The sequence below is a fragment of the Vipera berus genome (genome assembly GCF_964194415.1).
Source record: "Vipera berus genome assembly, chromosome: 1".
Lineage (NCBI taxonomy): Eukaryota > Metazoa > Chordata > Lepidosauria > Squamata > Viperidae > Vipera > Vipera berus.
Genome location: NC_138202.1, coordinates 52,967,580 through 52,983,290, shown reverse-complemented (window position 1 = coordinate 52,983,290; position 15,711 = coordinate 52,967,580). Strand labels below are relative to the sequence as shown.

Below are 15,711 nucleotides of genomic sequence, written 5' to 3'. Positions count from 1 at the left end.
AAGCCAGTGCAGCTCACGGAGCAGAGGTGTAATATGGGAGTATCGAGAGACCCCCAAAAGAACTCGTGCAGCTGCATTCTGTACCAGCTGAAGCTTCTGAGTGGTTCTCAAGGGCAGCCCCATGTAAAGAGCACTGCAGTAATAAGTTACTGAAATTTTTTGCCTCAGCATGAAATAAACAGCCAGGTAGTAATAAACCTGATTTAAATTGGGAGTAAAGAGAGAATATTTTCCAATCTGGTAACCTCCGCCCCATATCTAACTCAAGATTATGCCAAGAAATTGGGCTTAATTGTCCTGCTCAAATGGAAAGCATTTTGCCTGTAAATTTAGCAGCAAGCAATGGAACAATTTAGGATCTTTGTTAAATAAGCAGGTACTGCATCCAGTATTGGTGTATATGGTAAGAACCATAAGCAAGAAATGCTAGAATATTCACTGAGGGATTAGGCTACTATTTAGCAACTAGAGAACAAGAGGCCGGACTGTCGTACACCCTTAATCCAAGCAGGCTCTTACATTCTTTTAGTCAGCATTTTACAGAACAAGTTTTCATCATGCTTATAACCTCGTTGGGGAAATTTAAATGCATGCCTCAGACTTGAAAAAAAGTTTATATGAAGCGTTTACTACTCGTACGGCAACAAACTTACTCGGTTTCTTTTGATATAGAATCCCGCCTCAATGCATTTGGCCGGAAATCAGTCACAAGCACCAATGCCGTACTTTCGTCATTCCCTTAGCCGAGTGCTGAGCCGGAAACACTCTTGCTTAAAGGAAGTCACATCTCTATGACTCGAGGGCGTTAGGCATTTTGGTACGCAGGCGCAGAGGAGCGCGCGCACTTCGTCGCTATTGCGGCCTGCGGAGGCCTGCGATTTTCCCAGCCGACGCCCTCGGAGACCCGTTTCTCGGCTCTATGTTCCCGACGTGGGGTCTGTATGGGGCAACCCCAGGGCCCTATCCTCCGCCCCCTACAATGCTGTTGCCGCCGCCGCCTTTGCCTGGGCCTTTACCGGGCGTGCTGCCTACCGCCATGCCGCCGCCTCAGGTCCCGGTAGTCCCGCCGCCTGTTTTAGGTAGTTACGCGACCAGTTCGGCGACTACTGCCGCTGCCGGCACCGGGGGATTTCTGAGTCTACAAGAACAGCACCTGGTCCAGCTCCAGCAGCTCCAGCAGATGCACCAGAAGCAGCTGCAATCGGTGTTGTTAGGCGGGGGGCCTCCACCCGGCGCGCCTCCCCCGAATATGCCACCGCCTCTGCCCAGTTCCTCTATCGCCAGTACTTCCTGGCAGCCGCCGGTGCCCGCCGGACCGCCGCCCCCGCGCAGCTATCAGAAACAATTCAAACACCGCGATCCCCTGCCTCCGCCTCCGCCTTTGCCTCGGGAACCACCGTTCCGAAATCCCCCGATGCCGCCGCTTTCGTCTACAGATGAGGTTGCCGAGTCATCGCAGCCCCGCAATGAGTGGGAGCCCCTGGTTCCTTCGGCCAGTCCTCGCATGGATATGGACATGGATCTGTCTTCACCACCACAATCACCTTCCCAGTCTTTCGTGCCCCAGTTAGAAGCTGATCCCTATGTACCCCCACCTCTGCCAGCGCAGAGTCAGATCCCGCCACCACAGCCTTACCAGTCCCATTTGCCCTTGTCTCAGGCAGTTCCCAAGGCATTTGCAGACCCATCTTCAGCTGTTTCTCAGTCTTACCCAACCCAGTCCCAATCTTATCAACCCATCTCCCAGTCATCCTCCCAGCTGGGCCAGCCCATTGCAATATCAGCCTCCCAGCCTGAATCCCACTTCACTTCATCCCAGATTACTCAGACCACTTCTGAACCACCAGAATTAAGACTGAGCAGTGGCCCAGAGAAAGAGTGTGAGCAACAGCAAAGCACCTCACGTGCAGATCTATCCACAATGACCCCCCAGGTAAGGATGAAGTAACAATTGCAATTTATCTCTGGACTACAAAAGCTTTTTCCTTGTTCAATTAAGTGTTCTAACTATGAGATGTGTATATATAGCAGTAGGACAAAATGTGAGTGACTTATAAATGGGAAGAAGGCATTAAATGCTTAAATGATATTCCATAAACTTTCACATGCCATTTGTGGAGTCCTTGGTGCACCCTAACCTTGCTTGTTTCACTTGTAAACATTTAATTATCCATCTAGATAAAATCACGGTTTTAGTGGCACTCATTGCTACAGTGCTGTGATGTCACTGATCAGTGCCCTACAATCAGGGCACTGATAAAACATCTTCAAGTAACAACCAAAACTCGGAAACCATCAAGAACTCAACACTGAGGTACATATATTCTCTTCTTTTGGATACACTATTTGCTCAGTGGTTACTGAGACCTTTTCAATAGCATGGCCTCAATTTTGGAATAACCTGTAATGACAACTGACATAATCTGTGCTATCTTTGGGGAGAGGAGGGTTGTTGCACAATGAATACCTCAGACTTTATTTTTATCCTACCTATTATTTTTGTAAATAATTCAAGTTAGCAAGCATGCCTAATACTCCTCCTTCCTCCCATTTTCCCCAACAACAACAACTGTGTGAAGTGAGTTAGGCTGAGAGAGTATCTGGCCCAAAGTTGCCCAGCGGCTTTCATGCCTAATGCAGAATTAGAACCAATGAAGGAGAATATTTGTAGCTCAGGGTTGAAATGAGGGGTCCTTAGTTCTCTCTCAGCTTGCTTTTTTTCTTGCAGATGTTTCATTATCCTAATTAGGTAACATCAGTGCTGGTGATGATGTTACCTAGTTAGGGTAATGAAAATCTGTAAGAAAACAAGCTCAGAGAGCAGAATTAGAACTCACAGTCTCCCAGTTTCAAACCTGATGCCTTAACTACTAGGCCAAACTTATTTTTTATTTAAAAATGTGGCATGATATGTGCTGAATGCTATTTTGATAAAAAAATGTCCATGATGATATTTCTTTTAAAGCAACACTATACAAATAATTACAAAATAGTAAACTAAAGAATTCAGCTCATGAAGAAAAGGAAATACATAGTTTATACAGATAAGATTCAATACATCTCTATTCTATACTTGCAAACCATCCTATCTTCTAATATGTTCATGAACTGCTTGATACTTTGCCTTTTCATATTTAAATATCTGACTTCTGAGGGTTCACCAATTCCATCCAAGCACAAATTCCAAGCCTTTCTTGTTCACTCTTCCTTCATATATTTATTTTGCAATTTTCTCCTCTTTCATTCTCTCGCTTTCATCCAAAATGTTTCAATATATTTCTTTTGTACTTGTCACTCTGATATTCAATCCATGTTTTACTGAACACTCATTAATTCTTGACCTATTTTTTCTTGTGTTTAGTTGTCAACACTGCTAACATCGAATATTATTGCTTGACAAGAGATGAAGAAGTAGCCATTTCATATGTTAAACTTGTGTATTACTTGAAGAGATGGGGGGGTCCTCAAGGCCATCTGAAATAAAAAGATAAGAGCTTGGCGGTTTTTCTAATGGAAAAGAAACTGATTCTTTAAATTAATAGGAGAATATGATTAATGACAAAATTAGAAAGGTGGAGAATTGTGTTTTAATATATTGTGCAAGGGGGTGGAGATTTCAGATTCCAGCTTCGAACAAGCATTTGCTGGTGTATTAGGCTGAATAAAGGACTTTTAAGGTAAACAGTGCCTCAGAGTCACTTGAAAAGCCCATATGTTGGAAACATGACATCAAGCTGGAATCCCCACTACTTTTTAAACTAATTAGGGAGTCCCGACCTCCTGTCGCTGTCTCCAAGTTTGGGAGGCAGTCTGGCAAAGAGTTGGGGAAAATCCCATAATGGAAGGAGAAAAATTGCCTGAAGCCAGCTCCCCGGCATCAGCAGCCACCCCAGAGGGGGAAGGGCCAGAGAAGAAGCCGGCAGGGAAAGAATTTCAGCAATCCTCCCAGCTGGGAGCTAGACCCAAACAACCAGGAGAATTAGTCTGGTCGTCAGAGTGGATTAAGCCCAGCGGAGACTCCAGGCGCCTCGGAGCAGCCAGGCCAGATGAGATTTGAGTACTCGGGTGAGTGGAAAATCCTGTCTGCAGATCAGACTGCCTGCCAGACCCAGGAGTCCCCTGCCAAGCCCTCCAGACCCATAGAGACAGAGGACCCCAGCCTGGGGCCTCTGCAGCAATGGGAGGTTGGGAAGCCCCCACAAGTGAAAGGCCAACAACCTCTGAGCTTGCCCCAGCTAATAGAAGTCTTGCAACAGCTGGGGGTTATGCAGAAGCCTGGAGTTCAGGAGCTGGTGGGAGGTGGCAGCAGGACCCAAATGTGCAACTCCTGAGCGTACAGCAGTACCAGTGGGGCCAGCAGCAGGAGGGGCCCTGGCAGCCATTAAATCAGCAACTAGAGTGGGGCCAGCAGCAACTGGAGACACAACAACAGCAGTGGGGGCCCTGGCAGCCAGTGAATCAACAATCAGGAGGGGGCCAGCAGTAACTGGGGGCACAACAGCAGTGGGGGCTACAGCAACCGTTGATCCAACAACCAAGGGGGGGACAGCAGCATTGGGGGCCCCAGCAGCCGTTGAGCCAACAACTAGGGTGGGGTCAGCAGCAATGGGGCCCCCAGCAAGCAATAATGAACCCACCCTTCAGAGCAACCTTTGATGGGGACCCAGAGAAATTGATTTTTTTCCTCAACCAAGTACGCTCTCACTTGAATCGCTGGGGTCACATTTACCCGGACCCGGGTGCGATGGTCGATGTGATTGCATCCAACCTAAAGGGAGAAGCATCTGAATGAACAATTTATATAACAAGCAGGCCCCTGAATGGGAGGACCCCCACCTTTTCCTCCTGGGGCTGAGGGAAAGATTTGAGGACCCATCCATTGCCTTCAAAGCGAAAGAAAAAATCCATAAGATAAAGCAAGCTGGCCGGCCTGCCCTAGAGTACGTGCGGGAGTTTCGAAAGATGGCAGGTCAGATAGAGAGATGGTCTGAGCAATCAATAATTCATCTTTCTAGAGAAGGATTAGACGGCCACCTTTCTCAGGCATGTATCTACCGAGCTGTACCCGACCAGCTGCATGAATGGTACCAGGCAGTGGTGAAATTAGATGTCCAGCTCGCCCGCTATAAAATAACCAGGATCCATATGGCTACCACCCCCCCGAAAACCCCCAACGACTGCTACTGCCGAAAGACCTAGACCACCTATAGGTCCGGCAAGTGCTTATGATGTGGACAGCAGGGACATCAAGCAGCGAACTGCCCAGTTCCTTACCCGCAACAACAGAGTAGACCAGATCCAACAACAAGGAAGAAACCTGCACAGCAGCCATTGAGAGAAAAGTCCAACTGGGCCACCCAGGAGCCTGTTACCCAGGTTACGTCCCTCACCCAGGAGGACGCTGGCCCACCGACCAGACCCACCCCCACTTTACCCGGTTTTGACAGCGAAGATGAAGGGGAGAACAACCCGATGGAAAGTCAATGCATCCTACCTTTTTTAATTGCCTGCTAAACTCATAATCCCTAAGTCAGGGGCACAAGTAGACCTGAAAGTGCTACTCGATACTGGCTGCTCCCGATGCATCATTAGCCTGTCATGTGCCTTGATACTGGGCACACGGACCAAGCCGCTCTCCAAACCTGTGAGGTTCGAGCAACCCGATGGCTCCCTAATGGAAGGGACTTTAGTCACGCAATTAATGGAGCCCTTACACTGTTACCATATGTAAACTTCCCCAACCAAGAATGTACTTTATGTCCCCCCTTGAAATGGAGGAGATGCAGCGATATGTGGATACAAACCTAGCAAGGGGATTCATTGAACGGGCCAAGTCTACTGTGGGAGCCCATATGTTGTTCAAAGAGAAAAAAGATGGGTCTATACGTCTCTGCGTGGACTATAAAGGCCTAAACGCTGTGAGTGTGGAAAATAAATACCCTCTCCCTTTCCTGAAAGACTTGCTAACCCACCTGGCGAAGGGGAGCATCTTCACCAAGTTAGACCTGAGAGCGAGAGGAGATGGACAGTCTGGGAGAAGGAGGCCTTCGCTATTAGGTGGGGGCTATTAAACTGGCGGCACTACTTAGAAGGGAGCAAGGTGCCTTTTGAAGTATGGACAGATCACAAAAATTTAGAGGCACTGAAAACTCCCTTCAAACTGTCCCCAAAACAAGTAAAATGGGCACAGTACTTCAACTGTTTTCACTTTACTCTAAAGTACATACCAGGAAGAAAAAACTTCCTAGCTGATGCGCTCTCCCGATTGCCACAGTACAAAAGCGAACGCGAAGAAGTTCACGAGGCAATTATCCCCGGTCCACAAACTGCGGCCCAACGCACACCTCACAGGACCCCTAATCCTGATGACCCTGGGGTAAAGAAAATAAAGCGAGAACTCCTCACTGATCAATGGTTTAAAGACAATGAGACATCCCTAACATGCAGGGATGGTCTGGCTTACAAGGGAAAAAAATTGTACTTGCCTGAAGCTCTTCGTCTTAATGCCCTCAAACGCAGCCATGATGTCAAACAGGCTGGACATTTCGGATATCTAAAAACTCTACATCTCACTCCCCGGCAATTTTGGTGGCCAGGACTAAAACGAGACGTAGAAAACTGTCAAGAGCTGTACTGTATATGCCACCATGAAAAGAATCCCAGGAAATACCCCTGGGTTACTGCAACCAGTGGCCGAACCATCTCAACCATGGGAAGAAATAGCTATGGACTTTATAGTAGACCTACCCGACAGTAGAGGAAATACTGTCATTTGGACTGTGATAGACCTATTTTCAAAACAGGCTCACTTTATCGCCTGCAAAGGACTTCCATCAGCTCAATGCTTGACTAAGTTGTTCCTAAAACATATCTATCGGCTTCATGGCGCCCCTAAGCAAATAATTTCGGACAGGGGTGCAGTTCACAGCTAAATTTTGGAGAAACTTTTTTAAACTAATTGGATCATCTCAAGGCCTATCAACTGCTTTTCACCCGGCTACTAATGGAGCCGCAGAATCCGCCAACAAAATGGTGAAACAATACCTTAGATGCTACGTCTCTTACCAACAAACAAACTGGACCGACCTCCTCCCTTTCGCAGAGGTGGCTTACAATAATTCATTACATAGCAGCACCAGCTACGCTCCTTTCTGTGTAGCCACAAGGAAAGAATTCAACCCCATACCGGAATACCCTCAGTTACCCTCCACTTCCCAGACTCTTGATCATTGGGTGAAGGGTTGAGAAGAAGTTTGGAAAAATACAAAGGTGGCCTTAAAAAAGACTTTTGAGGCCTACAAAAAGCAAGCTGACAAAAATAGAGCTCCCCGAAGAACATTCCAAGTTGGGGAAAAGATCTATTTGTCGACCAAATACTTAGGCCTTAAACTACCCAATAAGAAATCAGGACCAAAATTCTTGGGGCCTTTCCCCATTGTGAAAATCATCAACTCAGTCACAGTAAAATTGTAGCTTGCTGAAACCTTTCCGAACCTCCACTTTAAGACCTCCCCCTAAGAAAGCACCTGGACCCCTCGTAGTAGTAGGCCAGACCCATTATGAATTGAAACGTATTCTTGACTCTAGAATCTTTAAGGGAAAATTGCAATACCTAGTATAATGGAAGGGATACCCATTGTCTGAAGCCATTTGGGTGAAATCTACTGATGTGAAAGCTGACAGACTTATCAAAAGGTTTTACGAGAAACACCCCAGCAAACCAAAAGCCAGTTCCTAAGTTGTGTTTTGTTTATATTACAGGATCTGTCCTTTTTGTAAGGGGGGCTGGATGTCAACGCTGCTAACATCGAATGTTATTGCTTGACAAGAGATGAAGAAGTAACCATTTCATATGTTAAACTTGTGTATTGCTTTAAGAGATTGGGAGGGGGAAAGAGGAGGATTGTTCCTCAAGGCCATCTGAAATAGAAGATAAGAGCTTGGCGGGTTTTCTAACGGAAGGGAAACTGATTCTTTAAATTAATAGGAGAATATGATTAATGACAAAATTAGAAAGGTGGAGAATTGTGTTTTAATATATTGTGCAAGGGGGCGGAGATTTCAGATTCCAGCTTCCTTCGAGCAAGCATTTGCCAGTGTATTAGGCTGAATAAAGGACTTTTAAGGTAAACAGAGTCAGAGTCACTTGAAAAGCCCATACGTCGGAAACTTGATATTAGTACGTATACTGTACCTCTTAAGTAGCTATTCGGCTGCAATCAACTTACATTGATCTTTCTTCGCATGTGTCCAATTCTTCTATTTCACAAAGTGGCAGAACTGTACGTAGTTATTTAGCTTTGTTTGACAAACGTTTATCCTTTGCAACAGATTCTTTTCATTTTCTTTTTTTATTATTAAAAAGTTTTACAGATACATTATAAACGTAAGATCCACCCCACCCCCACCCAATTTCCCCTCCCTCCCCCTCCCCCCCGACTTCCCAGAGCGTAATACAGGGTATTAACCCTAACAATCTTAAACTATAATATGCTAACTAACTATAATAACACTTTAAATCCTAACGAACTTTAACTCTCATTTACTTTTTATTTTCTTTACACCATTTCCATGTCTCAAATGCTTCCCTCCATTTTCAACATTGAGTAAACATTCTACCAAAGTATACAATTTACTCCATTTTCTATGTCACACACAATTGCCTTGGTCTTTAATACATTAATTTGCAGCTCTGTGTTATTTGTATATCTTCTTGTCCAACATATATTGAAAGGTACTTGGGTTCTCATCTAGCAAAATAACATCATCTGTAAACAGAAATATTGCCTCTTATCTACCCAAACAATGCTTGGTAATTAGGTTGCATTAGGTTCCATTGGGGGGTGGGGGGACATCTTCAGTGCGGTTTGAATTGTGCTTGGTTTGTTTGAAATGTTGCTTTCAGTTAAAATAGCTTTCTCGCTCTCAGTCGTTGGTAGGCGGGGTCAATGTCAATGTGTCTGTTCACTGATTGGTTGGTGGAGAACCAAGCCTCGAGAAATTCTCTTTCTCTTCTTGACTTTGCTTGGGTTATAATTATGGTCCGGGTTAGATCGAAGTTGTATCCTTCTGAGTCCTCATGGATAGACATGAGGGACAATGGGTCGTGTCTTTTGATAGCCAGGGAGTGCTTGTGCAGTCCCCTTTTTTTGAAGATGTCCCCCCAAACAGAGACAAAACATTTGCAACCTAATTACCAAGCCCAGAGATCAATCCAACAGCTCAGCTACTAACCCGTGCTATTAATATTCAAAACACATCTCAAATATAGTTGTGTGTGTGTAAACAACAAAGGTGTTCTGTGGGAATTTGGCTGCGTTGATAGAATTTAGCCTTGAAAGCTATTACTATAATCAGTTATTTTGTATTAGAAATCAATTCACTCTAAAGGAGGGGTTCCCAATCCCCAGGCCGTAACCCTGTACCGGGCTGCGGCCCATTCGGAACCAGGCCACACAAGAGGCAGTCAAGCGTGTGCATGCATGCACAGCTCCTCTTGCATGAGTGGTGAACAAGCGTGTGCTTCCCACCATTCATGCAGAACCATCTCCCCCCCCCCCCGCGCTGATGCCACCGATGCCAGTCCACAAAGCCAGGGCCACTGCTCTAAAAAGTCTCATACACATTGAGCATACAGGGACTCTTCAATGTATTGAGAAATTAGCTTACTACTCTTGTTTTCTTCATTATTTCTTGATAAATTCTAATCTAATACATTATTGAAAGTCATCTTGTAACTATCTTGAAAGAGAACAGTAGAATAAAAAATTCTTTTTATACTAGCTATGCGTTATTCAGTTATAGTTGCTAATAATTATACTAGTGTTATTTACATGCTTATGCCTGGAATCAATATAGATTCATGAATTAATTGTTTATTCTTGAATTAATACTGTTACAGTCAGATTTCGGGCCAGGGTACAGTTCCCAAATGGCATTGATTGCACTTGTGGATGACTTCTGGTGAGACCAAGATGGAAATAGTATATCCATCCTAGTGTTGTTTGATTTCTCAGTCACTATCAGTGCCATCAATCATATTAACCTTCTGGGCTAGCTGAAGGGATTGGGAGTGAGAAGCACTATTATTCAGCGGTATTTCTTCATCCAAGACCCGTTCTTGGATTGATAGCAGAGAGAGGTCAGCCTTTCCTTCCCTACTCTTATAAAACCATTGAATTATGTCATTGATCAGTGATCTAGGTGAAATATCAGTATGATGATGATACTCGGCTGTACAACACTGCCCCAGACCATTCAAGTGATTCCATCAAGGGGTTTTCCTAGTCCAATGATGGCGAATCCTTTAAAGACCGAGTGCCCAAACTGCAACCCAAAACCCACTTATTTATCGCCGGGTGCCAGGTGGGCGTGGCCCACTGAGTGGGTGTGGCCCACTGAGTGGGCGTGGCTGAGGTGGTCATAACAGATTGGGTGGGTGTGGCCAAGGTCGGTGTGTTCACCTCCATGTTGCTCGTGGGAAGGGACACCTTTGGGGGGTATGCAGGGATAGAGGAGATCCAGGGGGTCTCTGGCAGGTGGGGAAGGAGGCTCATCCTTCAGGGTGAGGCGAGGCAGGGCAGGGGTGCCATTGCCATGGGGCAAGGCCAGGGCGGCTGCTGCCTGATACCATCGGCACCCACACACAGAGGCCAGTGAGCGCATGGGGCCCAACGGTGTCCATCAGCAGCCATAGCCTGCTGGCTCCTCAACCGGCACACTCTGGGGCTCCGCAGCCCGCCGCGAGCAGTTCAAAGAAGCCGCCTTTGAGCTGGATGGCCGGCCAACAGCTGAGGAGGCGATGCAGTGGGTCGTGCCCAGGAAAAGGAGAGCATGAGAGGCCAGGAGGGACAGGATAGGGGGGGGAGGGAAACCAGCCGTGCCGGGATGTATCCGGCCACATGGGGCCTCAGCGAGTTAGCGGGCTGCTTGAAGAGGGACAGTTGCCATCTCCGGGGCATGGCAAGCATGCCCACAGAGAGGGCTCTGAGTGCCACCTCTGGCACACGTGCCATAGGTTCGCCACCACTGTCCTAGTCCCTGGAAGCTGAATGGTCCTAGATGTGGAAGTACCAGCTTTAGCTCAATGCTGATAAAAATGGGAGGCTGTGGGTTTTAGGGTCCCCTGTGTCTAGTGGTTTGCCATCTTTAACTCTGGCTGGGATGTCACTCCTGACCATTGGCTCAATCAAGAGGTGGCATCTGTAGCCAAAAAGGCCTTTGTACAAATACACCAGTTTGCTCTTTACTAGTTTAGGAGGCCTTGCTCACATTCACTCATGCACTTATGCATTAGTCATCTCCCAATTAAACTATTACAATGCAGTCTCTATAAGTCTGTCTTGAAAAATAAGTGCCCATGTAACATTGTTGCTGTGTACATTTTGGGTCCAGTGCAAGGTATTGGTATCACTTTTAAAGTCCTACATGGCATGGTACCAGGTTACCTGTTGGATTGCCTATCCCCAATGGTTTTTACCCCTCTATTATCTCTGACAGAATAGGCAGACTTTGGATCCCCTCAGTGAAACAATTATCACTTGGTGGAGCTTCAGAACTGTACATTTCATATTATGCTATTTGTCTTGTGGAACAGCTTCTCTCAGAAATACAGATAACCCCAAATCTGTTGACTTTTAGGAAACCAGTAAAGATCTCGCTTTCCCAGTGAAAATCAGACACTGGGGCCAGAATGTTAATGGAGCTGGCATGAGGGTTTGATGGATAAACGTTGAGTTTTATTTGGGCTCATTGTTTGTTATTTTAAATGCTTTTTATTTTAGTGTAGTGTGTTTTTACTCAGTGCCGAAAATTCCTTCTAATAGAAGGATATCCCTACAGGTTTGTTTATAAATCAAATAAATACATTGAAGTAAGCTATTACTTTTATTTATACTGTAAACATTGTGAAGTAGGCATAAGAACCAACTAAGAATTTGCAGAGACTGATTCTTTGAAGTCATTCTAAGTCATTCAGCTGCTTTATGAAAGCAAAGCCATTCTCTTAATAGCTGAGGAAATTGTACACATGTAGTACTTAATGACCGTAATTGGAACCAGAATTTCTGTTACTAAGCAAAATCTTTGTTAAGCAAAACAGCATCTGTCCATGCCGCTTAGCCATGCCTTGCACAAACTCCCCAATAATTTATAGGGATGAACTTGGGAGACAAGGAGAAGACGCCCTAGTTTCCTGGGCTTTAAGAAGGAATGAGGTAGGGAAAGAAATGTACTTTCAGACTTGCAGGATTTTATTAATATAATTCTACAGGCAATCTTTGCATACCTGTCATTCGTTCAGGTGACCATTTGAAGTTACAGTAGTGCTAAAAAAGAATCTGGTGGGCAATTCAGCCAAGGCCTCGGTTAAACATGAATTTATTCTCTATTTTACAATAGATACTGTAGCTTTCTTCAGATTCTAGGATATTCTATGAAAATACTATACTTCTCCTACCTATTGTAGGAACAACAGCAATACTGGTATCAACAGCATCTACTTACTCTTCAGCAAAGGGCAAAAGCACATGCATTGGGACAGCAGCAGCCACCTGTTGTTAATGATGCCCCTGAACAGAGAAAAGAAAGAGAAATACCTGTTTCTAGTGGCCTTTCTGAACCCAGTTTGAATTATGAACCCATGTTACCACATCCAACTGATGGAGAGCCTCCTGTGTCATCTGTTGAACATAAGGTATGCTATTCAAAGAAGTGTTATTATATATAACTGTTCATTGATAAAAATTTCTCTTATTTATTTCAGATATTTAAATGTATTTGTTATTAATGGAAACATGGTTAGTAAATCTTGGGGGGTCAAAAGGTACAGCAGGAGTGGGTAACTGACAGTGCCAGTCTTCTCCTTTGGGCTTCCTTGAACCTGCCCTGAGATTTATGGTAACATTTTTCACAGTTTGGAGACATTGAACAGAAAACTACAAGTCCTATAATAGTCTCAACAGAGTTTAAAAATAATATTAAGTCTGCAAAACTCCCCCTCCCAAATCAAGAGATTTGCATCGTTCCCCATCATTTCTGTTCTCACCATGATACATTACATATGGAAATGACCTAGGTCAGGGGTGTCAAACTGCCAGCCTGCGGGCCCGACGTGTCATCAGGAAACCGTGTCCACTCCATTGCCGGCAATGGAGAAAAAGCTCCAATACATCGCACGACATCATGTGACGTCGCGAGTTTGACATGTCTTGACCTAGGTTAAGCAACAACAAAGTGACACCTAGGATGTAACTAACGTTAGTCTTTCTTCGATTTTTAAAATCTTTTTAATCCTGGTGTTTCCTTTTATTTAGAATTCTAATCACTGATTGAAATAAATTGTGACTGATTCCTTCTACTCTAGCTAAACATTAAACCTCCAGAAGATCCTGAAGAAAGCTTGAGATTACAGCAGCTACAGGCAGCAGCAACACAATGGCAGCAGCATCCACAACAAAGAGTGGGTTTCCAGTATCAAAGAATAATGCAAAAGCATTCACAGTTGCAACAAATTTTACAACGCTATCAACAGATTATACAGCAACCATCACATTTGTCAGTAAGTTGTTTAAAACAATATCATTTTACTTACTTCCAACTGAGTAAAATTGTTGGCTTTTGTTTTTGTCCTTTTGAGTTAATGTTGACTCCTAGCAACTGCCTGAAAAGTACCTAGCAGTTTTCTTGACATTTCAGAGGTGCCATTGCCTGCTTTCTAAGGCTGAAAGAGAATGACTGGCCCAACGTCACCCATCTGGCTTTGTGCCTAAGGCAGTACTCACAGTCTCTCAGTTTCTAGTCTGATGCCTCAATCACTATACCAAACTGGTTCTTGAGTGAAATTGTTATTATATTTTAATTATGAAATACAGAATTAATAGTTATTTACTTGTTCTTCATAGTTTGTTTGTTTTTTCCTGTGTCTGGGTAGACACAATTTGTCACCCCTCGGGTGTCTTGGATCTCGGTTCACATAATCCCACACCAGTAGGGTTATTTCAGGCTGAAATGGATGGAAGTTGCATTTTGGTACTTTCTATGTCAGAGAATGCTGATAACATTTTTGCCTAACAGTGAAATGTTATGTTCTTGTTCTTATTCTAGAAACTATACATCAATCTTAGAAGTAGCACTACTGATACTAATACCACTCACTTCCTAAGGAAAAGTAAATTAAAAACACTTTTTACTAGAAAATAGTAATAAATTGTTGGTTAAACTAATGAAATTGTAGAAAGTATGAAATTTTATTTAAGTTTAAAATGATATGCTAATACATTAGGATAATGTGAGTGCAGATCCTGGACTTTAAAAAAAAAAATCCAAACACACAGTATCTTCCATTTTTTCCTGACAGACAGCAACAGTAGAGGTGCAGCTACAACATTATGAGACTCAGAATAAACAATTCCAGCCACTTTACAAAGAGTGGGAACGTGAATATCAGCAGTGGCAGGACCAACTTCAGACCTACCCTCACAAAGACCAGCTTCATGAGTGTGAGAAACAGTGGAAAATGTGGCAGGAACAAATGAAAGCCACTTACACTCACCTTCAGGAGAAGGTGAAGTCTCTTCAAAACCTGAATACCCAGTGTCCCGGAAATACGTTTCCATTTCCTCCGTACTCTCAAACAGTGCAAAGTAGCCTGCCTGTTTTACCTGCGACTACACTTCCTCCCTCAACTACTGGGTTTTCTGCTGGCCCAGGGGCATCTGACACGACTGTTTCAAAAGAATCTGGACCTAATAGCACTCAAACCCCAGAAACGAGACCAACTCTGTTTCCCACTCCTAATTCTTTTTCTTTCAAAGTTAGCGAATCGCTTTCCAGTTCTCAGGTGACAGAAGGGATCAGGCCAGCTCTCCTTCCTACCCCTTCGTCTGGTTCTTTCACATCCAAAACAGATGATTCTTCTACCGCTTCCCAGAGCATGGAGACGAGGCCAACTTTGTTTCCTACCCCTACCTCTTTTACATTTAAAGTTACAGAGTCAATTCCCTCTTCTCAAAATACAGAAACAGCCAGGCCAGCTCTTCTTCCTACCCCTACTACTACTACTACATTTACATACAAAGCAACTGAATCTCCTGCTACTTCCCAGACCATGGAGGCAACAACCCGACCAGCTTTGCTTCCTACCCCTGCCCATACTTCCTTTCCTTTTAAAAATAGTGATTCGTTGGTCATCCCACAGGCAACTGAAACAACTAGGCCAGCTTTGCTTCCTACTCCTACTTCTGCATCTGCTTTTTCATTTAAGGTTGATTCAAATGCAGCTGCCCAAGTCACTGAAACCACCAGACCAGCCCTTCTTCCTACCCCTTCCTCTGCTTCTTTTTCTTGCATTGATACATCAGCCACTTTGTCTTATCATTCAGACGTGACAGCATCTGCTAGCTCTTCAGACCAAGGTGATTCTTACGCTCCTCTGGCCAAACAGGCAGTGGCATTTGGGTCAGCCTCATCTGACCATGCTTCTGTAAAAGTGAAAGCAGATTCTACAGTAGCTTCATCTGTGTCCACCACTACTATCACTACCACCACTGCTTATCAGAACAGATCATTGAGGCCAGCTGGGTTTTCTGATTCCCCCAGGGCACCATACTATGAAGGTCCCAGGGGCCCAAGGTAGGTATTCTTTTTGTTTTGTTTTCACTTGGAAAATCCTATATTATATACATTTAAAGATGTGATATGTTTATAGAGATA

At 44.4% G+C, this 15,711-nt stretch overlaps 1 protein-coding gene across 1 annotated transcript in view; it reads left to right on the top strand.

The window, feature by feature from the left end:
• The first annotated feature begins 824 nt into the window (after positions 1-824).
• YLPM1 (YLP motif containing 1) overlaps positions 825-15,711 on the top strand; it is a 49,859-nt gene continuing 34,972 nt past the window's right edge. The window contains exons 1-4 of the mRNA XM_081313214.1: positions 825-1,933; positions 12,467-12,694; positions 13,364-13,558; positions 14,357-15,630. Coding sequence (XP_081169340.1) covers positions 920-1,933; positions 12,467-12,694; positions 13,364-13,558; positions 14,357-15,630 — 2,711 coding nt within the window. The 5' untranslated portion in view covers positions 825-919. The remainder of the gene's footprint in view (positions 1,934-12,466; positions 12,695-13,363; positions 13,559-14,356; positions 15,631-15,711) is intronic.